The 14156-nt window shown below is 53.8% G+C and overlaps 1 protein-coding gene across 1 annotated transcript; it reads right to left on the reverse strand.

Annotated features, from left to right (window-relative positions):
• Positions 1–1750: 1750 nt before the first annotated feature.
• On the reverse strand, positions 1751–13951 carry LOC116815806 (keratin, type I cytoskeletal 18-like). The gene is made up of 7 exons (XM_032764459.1): positions 13658–13951; positions 6782–6864; positions 5039–5195; positions 4738–4902; positions 4526–4651; positions 3388–3608; positions 1751–2004 (listed from the first exon to the last, which is right to left on the reverse strand). The coding sequence occupies exons 1-7, from the start codon at positions 13949–13951 to the stop codon at positions 1983–1985; spliced, it is 1068 nt and encodes a 355-aa protein (XP_032620350.1). The 3' UTR covers positions 1751–1982.
• Between the last annotated feature and the right edge of the window lie 205 nt (positions 13952–14156).

Raw genomic sequence — 14156 nt, forward strand, 5'->3', positions numbered from 1 at the left:
ACCTGAGCCAGGAAGGGGGATGGGGAGAGTCGACACCTTTGCCCAGGAAACTGGACAAAGGGGGAGGGGGAGAGAAGGAGGGGGCAGAGACTGCTGGAGGGGTTTTTGGTTTCAGTTCTGGGCTGGCTGGGAAGAGGCAGGGAACCCCAAGTCTGGGGTCTAAGATCCTTGCCCCCGAGGGACCTGGCTGAGGGGTCCTGGTTGTACCTACAAGCCCTGTTTGGGACTGTGCTCCTGTCAGCTAATAAACCTTCTGTGTTACTGGCTGGCTGAGAGTGACGGGGAATCGCAGGAAGTGGGACGTGCAGAGCCCTGACTCCCCCACAACATAGAAAAGTCTGCAGAATTGTGGCCAGGACTCCTGCTGTGTGGGTGTTTCACTGTTGCCCAGCAGCCAGTTGCAGATGCGGGAACATCTCTACCTTCATTTCTTTTAAAAACCTAGGCAATTCCATTTAAACAGCACAGTGAAGGGGGAAGGCCGGCCGGCCGGCCATGCTAGGTAAGGCTCCTGGGGCAGTCCACTGGCTGCTGTCAGATGCTCTGTGTTACTTCACACCACCCCTCTCCCCAGCACCTTGGATTGCCCCGAGCCCCTGGCTAGCCCTCCACTTCCACCCTTCCACTGCATTCAGGTGGAGGGAAATATCAGGAGAGCACCAAAGAGAGACACCAAGAACACTCCCTGCAGGCTAAGCCCTCGGGGGGAGACCTCGTGTAGCAGTGCTGGCCCTTTGTGTCAAGCGACTGTTTGTTCTCATTTTAACAGCTCCTGGGAGTACGGGCCTCTCCCATTACAGGTTGTCATTGTAAGCTCCCTGCGAGCATCACTGGCTCACTGGTGTGTTAGAGCCCGCAGCCCCGTGTGGCTTTTGGTTCATGGCTGGAGCTCCGGGGCGCTGGGCTAACAGAAGAGGAAAGCAGCATTGCAAAGGAAGGAACAGCAGGCCATGCATGGGGGACCGTGGGAGCAGCCTGTGGGAACAGGGCATCAAAGCTGGGTGCATGCGTCAGCTACGTGGAAGGGCAGAGCCTGAAACGTTCTGGGCCTGTTTTCTCATACTGCTGTTCCTGAGCAGTCATGCCGCTGCTTGTACTGGGCAGGCCAGGGAAAGCCAGCAGCTCCGTGCCTCGAGGGATGCCTTCACTTCTCAGTCCTCTGGGGGCCTTTTCCTGTCACTGGACAAATACAAGGTGAGTAATTGAAGACTCCCTGGGCAGGGGAAGGGTTGGGGTCCAGCCCAGGAGTAGGATAATGCACCTGGGATTACACTGTGGGAGCCACTGAAGACCCAGAGGGTGACTTGGTGTATGGTAAGAAACCCCTTCATGACCTGAGACCGTGGGGAGTGGGATCCCTTCACAGCTAATGGTTGTGCCTCTCTTCCTTGCTAACCCCCAACTGCAAGGAACCGAGCAGCACCTCAGTTCCCATCTGCACAGCCTCTGTTGCCCATAGTGCTCCAGCATCTCTTGAGGAGGAGATACTTAGATGTTCAGGTCTGACAAGGAGCCGATACCTCCTTCCCCAAAGAGCACGTCCTGCACACAGGTAGCCCCTCTTACCCCTGATAGTGGCAGAGCCTAATGCCCAGCCAGATCTTCTCTATTTCACTTAACTACCGGCAGGTACCATCTGTGAGCTGCCTCTCTAGTGGCTTCAGCTGCTGGCTTCCTTTGTGCCTTTTCCGTGTGGGAGCTAAACGACGCATCCCACACCGGTGTCCAGACAAACTGGAGGTGCTAGGAGTCATTTCAAAGGGCTTGGAAGATCTTTATTCAGCAGGATTCCAATCACCGCAGAGCACAGACCTCTGCAGAAGACAGTGCAACCCACGCCCCTGGCTTGTTAGAGCAGCCGAAAAGGAGCTCCAAAGGCAGCAATGGTAGATCGAGATTTGCCTCTTTACTGAATTACATCTTCCGATTGCTGCGCAATCACTTTCCCATCCACAGTCTCCTGCATGGTGACCACCACCTTCTTAATGGTCTGCCTTCGGGGGCCTGAGGGAGAAGGGAAAAGGGGTTCTTAGACTGGTCCTAGGCTCGTGCAGCTCCTCTCTGCTCAGCTCTGTGCTGCAGAGGCAGGGACTCGTGCCAGGGAAGGGTTGAAGAGGAAGTGGCCAGAGGGTGATGTAGGGACAGCTGAAGTCACCCAACAACTGCAACCTGGAAGCAAGGCGCTTCAGAGGCTGCAGTGAGCACAAGTCTTGGAGCCAAGACAAGGGGATTAGCTCAGTGCTCTGGGTGAAGGGTGCTACTACTGGAGGCCCTTGTAGAAGCATTAGCTGCTAGCCCAATGGGCCAATGCATCAATGTGCTGCTTCTCGGATGGCAGAACTGAGCCAGCCTCTGCTCCAGCTCCCACTGCAGAGTGCCTCCTTTGGGTGCCCTTTCCCCTACCAGGTTTTCTGGAGTGGATGTGCAGTGGTTTTACTCCCAACATGTCAGGCCTGGAACTCTGCTTTCAAACAGGACAGAAGGCCAAGGCTGAAGGACCCGGCCGCATTGGTAGAAAAGGACCAGTAGTAAGATAAGACAGACATGGTTCTAGCACACTGAGTGTGATCACACAGGAAGCTGGCAAGCAGATTGGTGCCAGGGCAGACCCGTACAGCGAAGCAGGTTGCTCTCCAGCTAGCTAGCGCCCCTAAGCTAAGGGCACCACCCGGGGTCACTTACCCACGCTGGCTGGATTCAGCAGCTCCTCTCTGCAAACACATAACATGGCAGCGTTTGTGTGATCCCTGTCCCTCCGGGATGTGCGTGTGTGTGTGTATGTGTGATTTGCTTACAGGAGGCAACTTTCCCTGAACAGCCCTGGGGAATGGTAGCTGTAGTGACCATGGGATTTGCATGTCTTTTGTTGCTTCCTCTCTTCATAGCAGCTGCTATGAATACAGTCTCTGCCTGGTAACTAAGACTTGCAAAGAAACAACACGGATCCATTACATGGGCTAAAAAACCATGTTCCACTCCCTCCTGCTCTGGTCAATGCCTTTCCACCAGGTGCATGAGGTTAGAATCCTGGTCTGCTGACGGAAAAAGCCCAGTCAAGGGCCCTGGGCTTTTTCCTATCCAAAAGCGCAGGTACAGAAACCCCATCAGTGCAATGCTGGCCAATCAGAGACCACACCCCAACCAGTGCTGATTTCATCCCGCATCCGGCAAGAGACAGATAAAGCACAGTGCGGGAGCTGGCAGGACAAAGCGGCCTGGGATTCAGTCAATCAGCCCTGAATAGGAGGAGGAAGACCCCACACCTGGTGACAGAACAGGAGCAGAGAAACTAGAGTGTCTTCCAAGGGTCAGTAGCACTCGGGGCCCCAGAGCCAGCTGGATAGAGGGAGAGCAATGGCTGGAGTGTTCCTGGCCCTGGGCGGTTACCTGTCAATCACTCCCTCAATCAGCTGGCTGTACTGACTGATCTCATTCTCCAGCTTGACCTTCACATCCAGCAGGGCTTCGTAGTCTCGGGCCTGCCGCTCCAGGTCCACCCGGCAGGCCGCCAGCTCCTCCTGCAGCTTGGCGATGACATGGCTGAGGTTTGCCAGCTGGTCGTTGTAGCGGGCTTCGGTGTTCTCCAAAGTGTTCTCCAGGGTATCCACCTGGATAGGAGCAGGGCCCAAAGCAATTACCTGGCAGCCTGTGTGCAACTTACTCACGGCTCTCAATGCAACTGCTAGGCCATGGGGGCCTGCACCAGCCCATGGGTGTGGGACTATCACAGGGCAATATGGGGAGGGACCAATGCACCCAACACGTCCCAGGACTTGGGTGGCCTGACGTGCAACTCCCACCAGTCTGTGCAGGTGCCCAGTGTCCTTCAGAAGGTGCCTTTTCCTTCCCTTGCCATGAATTCTCAGATCAGACCTAGGATCACCCCATCATTTGGGCACTTAGTTTACTGGTTTCTCTACACGCACGTGTGTAGTCAGTGCTCTCCGGACTGTTGCATCTGAGCAAGGGATGAGACCAGGATCATGGCAGTTAAGGGGAAGTCTGGCCAGCAGAGACTGAGAATTAGAAGCAGCTTTTTAAAAAAAGCCTCCATCCCCACTGGAGCTGGTATGTGGTGGGCTGCTCGCCCTGTGACGGCGTAGCTGGCATTAGGACTGGCTCAGTTGGTGCCAACGGGTTACAGCAGGGTCTCCTTTCCAGCCTCGGGCACGGCTCTCACTAAGGTTTAGTGGGCCTGTAACCAGAGAGACGGACGCAGCGATCGGTTTCAGGTCGGGCCTGCAAGGACTCAGGGGAGAAGACATGGCAGATGCTTCCTCCTGCCATGTAACTTAATCCCTCCTCTACCTGGCTCATGGCACAGGTTTAGGAAATGGGCAATAAGAATGAAAACCTCACGTCCTTCCTAAGGAAAGAGGCTCACAGAGAGGGAAGAACCCAGCCCCACCCAGGAGTGGATCTTAGATGTTTTTTTCCCTCATCTCAAACCCCTGCTTCATCAGTCTGCAGGAGGAGAACGTTGCCCTGCCAGGAACAGAGCTGGGGGAAAGCAGGGTCTCGTCACCATTTTCTGGAGGGTCTGGCGTTCGATCTCCAGGCCCTGAAGCTGCCGGCGCAGCTCACTCAGCTCGCTCTTGGCTTCCTCCAGTGCTTGGGTGTTCACGTTTGCTTCCTGGGACAGCGTGTTGAACTATGGGAAAGGAGAGACACACCATGGTTATGCCAGGGACTGTCATGACGCGGGGCCGCAGCCGCTCTCCTCGGTTCTCCCCTCACCTTGTCCTTGTACCAGCTCTCGGCATCTTCCCGGTTCTGCTCGGCCACTTTCTCGTACTGCTTCCGAATCTGGGCGATGGCTTCACTTAGCTCCTGCTTCTTTGGATTATCCACCTCCACAGTCACGTCAGAGTTAGCAATCAGTGCCCTGAGGGCCTCCGCTTCCTGCGGAGAGGGCAACGGGGTGTTAGCCACTCGCAGTCCTGCGCTGGTCACCCCCAAGCACCGTCACCCCAGTCAAAGCATGGCCAAGTCACGCTCCCACCTCTGGCAGCCCGAGCTGCCCCTGCCCAGCCGTTACCTCCTTGTGGCTCTTGCGTAGATGGGCGAGCTCCTCCTTGAGCCCCTCCAGCTCCGCCTCCTGCTTCGTGCGCAGGAAGTTCGTGTCCTCCATGATCTTGCGCAGCCCCTGGGTGTCCTTCTGCACGCTGTCACACGTGACCTGCTCTGCCTCCAGCCTGGGAAGAGAAAGGGGAGAGATCAGACCCTGCCAGAGGGTGGAGGGGCGGGTTTCAGGCACATTGCATTGCAAGCACTGGCTTTTCTTACTGCAGGAAGTTTTCTTGGATCAAGACAAGGATGAGTTAACCCAGCTAGGTGCGAGTAACGCTGGAGCCTGCAGATTCAGTCATGTCCCAATTCCAGGGCGAGGGGCACAATAGAAATGTGGACGGACACTTTCAAAGCACTGATGTGACCAGTAGTCTGGAAACACCAGACCTCTTAGTGACACGTAGGGGAGGGAGCTGCCCCCAGGGCAGGAACCTTCAAACTCGGCACAGCAAGTTGCTTTGTGAGAGTTCTGGCCCCAATGGTTAAAGGCAGCAGGAAGTGGATTTGTCCCGCACTCCAAGAGGGATGGCGAGGGAAGCCAGCCCCAGGACTAGCAGAGCTTACAGAGAAAGGCTTCAGCATTAACCATGTTCAGTCGTGTGTGGGGAAAGCAGTGAGGAGTGTAGCAGAGGGAGGGGGGGCTGGCACCGAGAGAGACTGAAGCTAGTGGAGGTCGGCATGAGCAACTTCTCCCAGAATCAGCATCCAGGGCAGACACTGAGCACCTGTCCTCTGTGTAACAGGAGAAGTAGCTCCTCTCTGGAGCACTGGCCCTTTGGAAATGCCCTCTAATTTCAGAGGGCAATGCTAATTCAGGGGCTTGCTTCTGTTTCCTCCCTCCGTTGAGCTGCTGGTCAAGGGAAACCATGCCCCGAAGTGTCTCTAGCCTCTGTTTGCCAGAAGCTGGGAATGGGTGACAGCAGATGGATCATTGATGATTCCCTGTTCTGTTCACTCCCTCTGGGGCACCTGGCACTGGGCACTATCAGAGGACAGGACACTGGGCTAGATCGACCTTTTGTCTGACCCAGTACGGCCATTGCTATGTGTTTGGGAGACCAGCAAGGGAAACCAGGTTCTCTCAGCCCTGCATTGTAGCAGGAACCCACTCCCACCTTTCTAGACTGACACTGTTAGGGTGACCAGACAGCAAGGATGAAAAATCAGGACAAGGGGTGGGGGGTAATAGGAGCCTATATAAGAAAAAGACCCAAAAAATCGCGTCTGTCCCTATAAAACGGGACATCTGGTCACCCTAGACACTGTGCACCTGCCAAGTGGAGCAAAGTGCCCTGGATTCCAGCTTGACCCTAGGAGAGGCGACTGGAAGAAAGAGGGAGGATGTGTCCTTAGCATTCAACCACACGGAGCTGCTCTGGGAAGAAATGTGGAGATTAGATTTAAGGGTCAGATTTCAAGACCAGACGGGATCGTTGACTATCTAGTCAGACCTCCCACACCGCACAGGGCAGAGAATTTCACCCAGTAACATGGGAAGTTGTCCTGTGCATGAGTTTGAATGCTTGGGCCAGGGCCATTCACTTGTTACAAAACCCCAGAGCTCAGGGCTCCATTAGTTTGGCTGCAGTAGTGGATTGCTACAGGTTCGCAGCCGTTGAGCGGCTCTGTCCCCCCAGCCGGGGGAAGCATCCTCTGCTCTACGGACAGGCTGGCTGCAACACCAGTAGCGGGATGGAGGGAGGCAACCTACTTGACCTTGAAGTCGTCGGCCGCCAGCCTGGCATTATCGATCTGCAGCAGCAGCTTGGCATTGTCCATGTTGAGATCCTCCACCTGCAAGAGAGGCGAGGGCCTTCAGGTGGGGATGCTAAAGCGACACGTACACTTCCCCCCACCTCTCCGCAGAGAGGGCTTACAGCTGAGGAACCCAGCTGCAGAGAAGTTAAAGTCCATCACCACCTGTCTGTCCCTTAGAGGGACAGGCCAAAGGTAGGATCCTGGGACTCAACCTGCTGTCCTAGCCTCAGCTCTGCAGATTCCCTCTGGGGCTTGTGTCACTTAAGGCCAGTTTTACTGCGGTGCTGAGCACCCTGCTGATATCAGCGAGAGCTGTAGGGGCTCTGTATCTCTCAAGTCAAGCTCCGATCTCTGGGCCTGGCTTTCTGCTCACCAACGTATGCAGCGATCAATAGAACATGAAGCTCTTTGAAGGGGAACAGGCCCCTACCATAGGTTAAGGCCAGAAGAGATGATTAGATCCAGTCTGATCAATGCTACATTCCCATGCGCACACTGATCCAGATTCCTACAGGCGCCGCCCACAGCTGCAGTGTGCACTGGTGCTCGTTGAGAATATCCATTTGAAACCTTGGCCTCCCTTTTTCCCTTTAGGCTGCCCCTGCCCCCCTGCCTGGCAAACCCCGGTCCCACTCCCAGTCACCCCGTCCATCCCCCACAGTCCCATCCCCTGCCCTGGTCCTCTTCCGGTTCTTCTCCCCTCCCCCCAAGTCTGAGCCACCTGGTCATTCCTCAGGTACAGTCACCTGGTGCTTGCATAATCCCTTGTCACTGTCTGCTAAGCACCTCCCAGGCCTTGACTTTCACCACCCCTCAAAGGCAGGGCAGGGCCAGTGTCCCCCTTTCAAAGAGGGAGAATGAGGGTACAGAGATCCCAAGTCCCAGGGAGTCTGTGGTGGAGCAGGGAAATGAGCCCAAACCCCCAGGCCTGACCCACTAGGCCGTCCTTCCAACTCCTGCCATTGTGGTCTCTAAGTGAAATGATATTAGATCAGGGGTAGGTAACCTATGGCCTGAGTGCCGAAGGCGGCATGTAAGCTGATTGTCAGTGGCACTCACACTGCCCGGGTCCTGGCCACCAGTCTGGGGGGTTCTGCATTTTAATTTAATTTTAAATAAAGCTTCTTAAACATTTTAAAAACCTTATTTACTTTACATACAACCATAGTTTAGTTATATATCATAGACTTATAGAAAGAGAGCTTCTAAAAACGTTAAAATGTATGACTGGCACGCGAAACCTTAAATCAGAGTGAATAAATGAAGACTTGGCACAGCACTTCTGAAAGGTTGCCGACCCCTATATTACATGATACACGCACACCCCTGCAGGGCCGGTGGGGGAAGGGGGCAGCAGGGCCACTTGGCCTTGGCCTCAAATTTAGACACTTGTTAACTTTTTGGCATTTGAAAAGTTTCACAACTTGTTTTTATGCACATCCCTATCAGACCAAAATGTGACACACACACTCAACTTAGCACCGCAAATTTAAGCCAATAAGAGAGGTGATTTGGTAAAGATGTAATTTTTTTTAACTTATGTAGATTGTCATATTAAAGAGTTAAAAACGTTCATAAATATTAATAAAAATATCAGTTCTGATGACACAAGATTAGAGAATGTCGTCATTTTTATTATGGCTGGGGAGCCTCAAAAGCTGGACCGGCCTGGGCTTCTCTGGACCTCTGAGAGGGCCTGCACCCCTGCAGTGCCCTTATCTCAGCCTTAATCCCCACTGCAGCTTAGCTCCTCCTGAAACAAGTTCAGACCCCGCAGCTCAAGCGCAGAAGGGACCTGCCAGTGGGTTTCACGTTTCAGATTTGCCAAGCAAAACAAGGCATTTGTTTGCCCCACGGGGCTCTTTGAGCCACCAGACTGGGTTACAGCAAAGTCAAGCCAAGGGCAGGTGGCTGCACTGTCCCCGGGGGAGAAGCTGAACCTTGCAGCCCGTGGGGAAGCAGGGCAGAGGGTATCTCTTCCCGGGAGCCCAGTAGCATTTAGTCAGATCACCAAGGCACGTTCCAGAGAGGAGAATTTTAATTGGGACGGAAGATCCAGCTGCTAGCAGTGGCAATTCCATGGAAGCGCCTGAAAACAAGCTGCTTTCTGCTGTCTGGGCTGGATCCGGAGCTCGTTAGAATTTATGGAGGCCATTGAGCCAAGAAGAGTTCTCAACTTCCCGAGCAAGCCGCTGCGTTTCAGCTCCCCCTTTCTAGCCACCCCCATTCAGACACCTGGCCAGGTTCCTGGCTCTTGAGTCTTCATAATCAGTGAGAGGCAGCTGCAGCATTTCACCCAGAAGCAGCTGCATTTCAGGAGTGGGGGGGGGGAAGAGATCCCCATGTCTTGTTTACGCCCCAGGGAGCCCCACTGCGCGGGAGGGGATGTCAGTCTCCAAGGCAGGATCAGAGCCCCACTGAGGTAGAAGACAGCGCAGTCCTTGCAAGATTAGGTCTGTCAGAGGTACCCCCAGCTTCCGTACAGCAATGATTGAGGAGTCTGATGGGAGACGGTAACAGAGGCCCCTCCCTTCCAAGCAGAGACAGACAGACTCGGAGGGCCTCAAACTCAACAGCTATAGGAGGGGACTGACTTTCGGGGGTGCTGAGCACCCATCTCTCGCTGAAGGCAGCAGGTGCTCAGGTCCCCAGGAACGAGGCTCAGGGCCATGTCTGTTCCAGGGTGTGTCTGAAAATCTCCCCCAAGGGACTTTGCCACGCAAGCCAGTGGGAGCCATGTGCTTAAGTCTCTCCGGTGCTGCTGAAAATCCTCCCTGGGCGCTTCACTTTTAACACAAGCGTGAACGTTGTGGCCTTTCTGGACCAGTCGTGAGACAGTTAAAGCGAGTCAGCCCTGCCCCCTGCAGGTGGAAATGATTTGTCTTTTGCTAATAGTTCACTGAGTTTGGTTTTTTAAAGACATTTCAGATGGCCCCAGTGCATTCCCTCTAATATTCCCGTCAGAAAGATACTGCAGGAAAGGGGCTGAGACGAGGCAAAGGTCCCTTCTCTACTGGATCGAGATGCAAATATTTAAACTCATCCAGCCCAAATTGGATGCTCCTGTTTTCCAGCTAGAAGTCTCAGTGAGGGGTGGACTTTACAGATCGCAATATACAGGGATCCTTCACCCATCACCAAAATGCAGCCACTTCTAGGGTGGCACAGTTTGGGACAGGAAAAGGAGGAGAACGTTGTGTGCAATGGAAACTGAGGGGAGGAAGGGGCGGAAATCTGGAGAAGCTGAGTGTAATGGTCAGTATTGCAACTGGTGCCGGACAGCCAGGTTAACAACCTTAGCCTTGTAAGAAGCGCCATGAGATGCTGAGTGCCAAGACTCCTGAAGGAACTCCTGTGAAATTGCAGAATTACTAACGGCGGTGTGTAACCTCTCACTTCAGTCAGCCTACGGACCAGATGACAGGCAGATAGCAAACGTAACACCAATTTTTTAAAAAGCCTCCAGAGGCAATTGTGGCAATTCCAGGCTGGTTAGTCTAACTTCTGTACCAGACAAATTGGTTGAAACTGTAGTAAGGAACCAAATGATCAGACACAGAGATGAACGCGGCATGGGGCGGGAGAGTCAGCACAGCTTTTGTAGAGGGAAATCACGCTTCATCAAGCTGTTGGAATTCTTTGAGAGAGTCAACAAACATGTAGATAAGGGTGATCCAGTGCATCTAGTGTATTTGGACTTTGACAAGGTCCCTCAAAGGCTCTTAGGCAATGTATGCAGACGTGGATAAGAGGGAAGGTGCTCTTATGGATCAGTAACTGGTTACAAGATAGGAAACCAAGTGCAGGAATAAATTGTCGGTTTTCACCATGGAGAGAGGTAAATAGTGGTGCTCCGCAAGGGTCTGTACTAGGACCAGAGCTGTTCAACATATTCATAAATGATCTAGAAACAGGGTAAAATGGTGAGGTGGCAAAGTTCACAGATGATACAAAATTAATCCAGATGAAGGTGACCACTGCAGAGTTACAAAGAGCTCTCACAAAACTGGGCAGGAAAATGGCAGATGTAATTCAAGGTTGATAAATGCAAAGTAACGCACTTTGGAAAACAATCCCAACTACACGTACAAAATGATGGGGTCTAAATTAGTTCCCACTCAAGAAAGATCTTGGTGCCATTGTGAATAGTTCTCTGAAAACATCTGTTCAGTGTGCAGCAGCAATCAAGAGAATTCAATGTCGTTAGGAAAGTATCATAGTGCCCCTGTATAAATCCATGGTATGCCCACCCCTGTCATACCACATGCAGTTCGAGTTGCCCCACCTCAAAAAAAAATTAGAATTGGGCAGAGTACAGAAAAGGGCAACAGAAATGACAAGGGGGGTGGAACAGCTTCTGTGTGATCTGAGATTAAAAAGACATGGGACTGTTCAGTTTAGGAAAGAGACGACACGAGGGAGCTGATAGAGGTCTACAAAACCATGATGTGGAGAAAGTGAATCAAGAAGTGTTATTCACTCCTTCGCTTAACACACAGATCGGGGTCACCCAATGAAATTAATAGGCAGCAAGTTTAAAACAAACAAGGCTAAATGCACAGTCAATCTGTAGAACTTGTTACCAGGGAATGGCATGAAGACCAACAGTATAACTGGGTTCAAAATAGAACTAGTGAAGTTCCTGGAGGACAGGTCCATCAATGCCTATTAGCCAGGATGGGCAGGGACACAACCCCATGCTCTGGGTGTCCCTAAGCCTCTGACTGCCAGAACCCGGGCCTGGAAGATAGGGGATGGATCACTGAAAAATTACCCTGTTCTGTGCATTCCTTTTGAAGCATCTGGCCCCAGGCCCTCTCAGAGAGAGGATCCTGTCATAGATGGACCATTGGTCCGACACAGTAGCTATTCTTGTTTTCTTAGATCTTTAATGACCAGAAGTGGTGAGGACTCCAGATTTATAGCTCACGCAAGCAGCACACCCCCTAGAGCCACGCTGGGAACAGGGAATCCTCTGGAGTCCCCACCATCGCTGGATGCCTAGACCAGCCCACCCTTGGGGGAAGGCTTCTGCTCTCAGGAAGGATGTTGATAAACTGGAGAGGGCTCAGGGCTGAGCCCCGAGAAGGATTAAAGGATGGGACAACACGCCTTATAGCGACAGACCCAGAGAGCTCCACCTATTTACCTTAACAAAGAGAAGGTTAAGGGATGATTTGGTTACGGTCGATAAACCCCTATATGGAGAACCAGTATTTAATAATGGGCTCTTGGAGCTAGCAGAGAAAGAAGACGATCCAACGGCTCAAAGCCGAAGCTAGACAGGTGTAAACTTGTAACCATGAGGGTAATTAACAAATGGAACAACTTGCCTTGCCCAAGATCATGATGGGATTCTAGACTGGCTGCTCTTCCAGAAGATCAGTTCTAGGAATGACCAGGGGGCAGTTCTCTGGCCTGGGCTGTGCAGCAGGACCATATTGGTCCTTCTGGCCTTTGAATTTGTGTCTATGTTCAGGGAAGCAAGAGTCACAGTGACCCAAAATTCAGCTTGATCCCAGCTCTGCTGAAACCCCCAGGGCGTGTCCAGATCCTTGTTCTCACTGTTTGGGCAGATGACGAGATCTGTACAGCGACAGAGAATCCGGATCTAGGCGCCTTTGTTTACTCTCAGAGGGCTAATAATGGAGAGAGAGAAAAACACAGGTATGTTTGGCAGCTTCAGCAGAAGCAACTGTTTAACCCGCAGCCCCAGGAGATTGCCAAAAGCAGGGGGAGGGGGAAGGGATACGTCTCCAGGCCAGCTCGGCAGCACTGTAGGGACACTGAACAGGTATGTTCAGACTCTAGAGGAGAAGGGATTTCGTTTCAGCAACTCCAGAAGCCCAGCTACCCTCTGTAGGCACTTCATTCTCCTCTCCCCTGCCTGGCTGGTTGGGTTGGAAACAGGCGGGATTAGCCACCAGGGGATCCGCTGACGACTTTCAACCTGAAGAGATTCACTGAGCGACAGACAAAGCAGTGGCGGCAGTTCACCGGCGCAAGGGGCTCCTGACAGATCAGCCTCCGAGCTCCCCGTTTTCAAAACAGGCTGGTTTGGGGCCATCACATGAGACCCCAGAAGAGGCCTGGTTTTCAGAAGGTGGGTGTTCCGCACAGTCTGAAAGCATCAGGCCTCTTCAAGGCATCCAAAAACGAAGGACTCTAACGTCACCACTGAAAATTTAAGCCTAAATAACCCCCTGACCTTTCACAGCACTGTCCCCCACTGGCTGTCGGGTTAGAGCAGAGAAAGGAAAGGATAGGCCAGGCCTGCAGCCGTCTTACTAACAGAGCTCGCGGGGCCAGGAACCCTCTTGGTTCTGTGTGTGTTTCCACAGAACTTGGTAGTGGGGAATAAGAAGCTTTTGGAATTGGGGTTCCTGCCCCCCATTACATGAGACCTAAAGGGCAGGTTCCAGCAGCCTCCCTGGTGTTTCTCGTGGATTAGGGCAATGGACGTGGCACCAGCAAGGTGGGACTACAGGGCATGACACTTCTCTAGAAATTGACATCCCGGTCGGATAAGCTTCCTGCACGAAGTGGGTGTGTCTGTCTGTCCCCTTGCACCCTCAGATCCCTCTTCCCCAGCTCCTGCCTCGCCAAGGGCAGCCCAGAGCTTCTACCCCCAGCTCCAGCACCCCAGGGAGGGGGTGAGGCAGCCAGCGCAGACCTGATGGGGGACAAGAAGCCTGATTCCCTCTGCCCTGCCCATTTCACTGGGGACTGACAGCAGCAGGACCCCCACCCTGTACGGGGATGGGGGAGCAGCAGCCCCAGGGGTCTGGCAGTTCAGGGACCCCCCGGGTGCCCCTCGGCTCGGCCCTACCTGTTTGCGCAGCTCCACCAGGGGCCGCTCGCAGGCCTCCCAGTCCCGCTGGCCGGCGTCCCCCCGGCGGGCCCGCACCTGGGCGATCTCCTCCTCCAGCGCCCGGTTGGCCGCCTCCAGCCCCCGCACCCTCCGCAGGTAGCCGGCCAGGCGCTCGTTCAGCCCCTGCAGCGCCTCCTGCTGGCTGCCGGCCCACAGCGCGTCCAGGTTGGCGCGCAGGCGGGACGCCGAGACCCGCGGCTCGGACCCCCCGTACATGCTGCCGGCCAGGGAGCCGCTGCGGGAGCGGGACATGCTGCGCGCTGCTGCGCCGGCCGCCCCGCCGCTATTTCTAACGGGGTCGCTGCATTATTCAGGAGCCTTATTTGCATGCGCAGGTAGAGGCCGGCCAATGGAAGGCGCCGCTGCAGACTCCGCCCCCACACGGGAGGGGGGAGTAAATATTCAGGAGCCCCCGGCAAGGGGGTGGAGCTATGCTAATAAGGGTGGGGCTGGTGCC

This window comes from Chelonoidis abingdonii, chromosome 10 (genome assembly GCF_003597395.2).
Source record: "Chelonoidis abingdonii isolate Lonesome George chromosome 10, CheloAbing_2.0, whole genome shotgun sequence".
NCBI classification, from domain to species: Eukaryota; Metazoa; Chordata; order Testudines; family Testudinidae; genus Chelonoidis; species Chelonoidis abingdonii.

Excerpts from the sequence above, each read along its gene's own strand:
- LOC116815806 (XM_032764459.1), bottom strand. The coding sequence starts at position 13,951 with ATGTCCCGCTCCCGCAGCGGCTCCCTGGCCGGCAGCATGTACGGGGGG. Across the intron at positions 6,865-13,657 it reads TGGTGGAGCTGCGCAAACAG|GTGGAGGATCTCAACATGGA; the intron begins GTAGGGCCGAGC and ends CCTCTCTTGCAG. Across the intron at positions 5,196-6,781 it reads GCCGACGACTTCAAGGTCAA|GCTGGAGGCAGAGCAGGTCA; the intron begins GTAGGTTGCCTC and ends TTCTCTTCCCAG.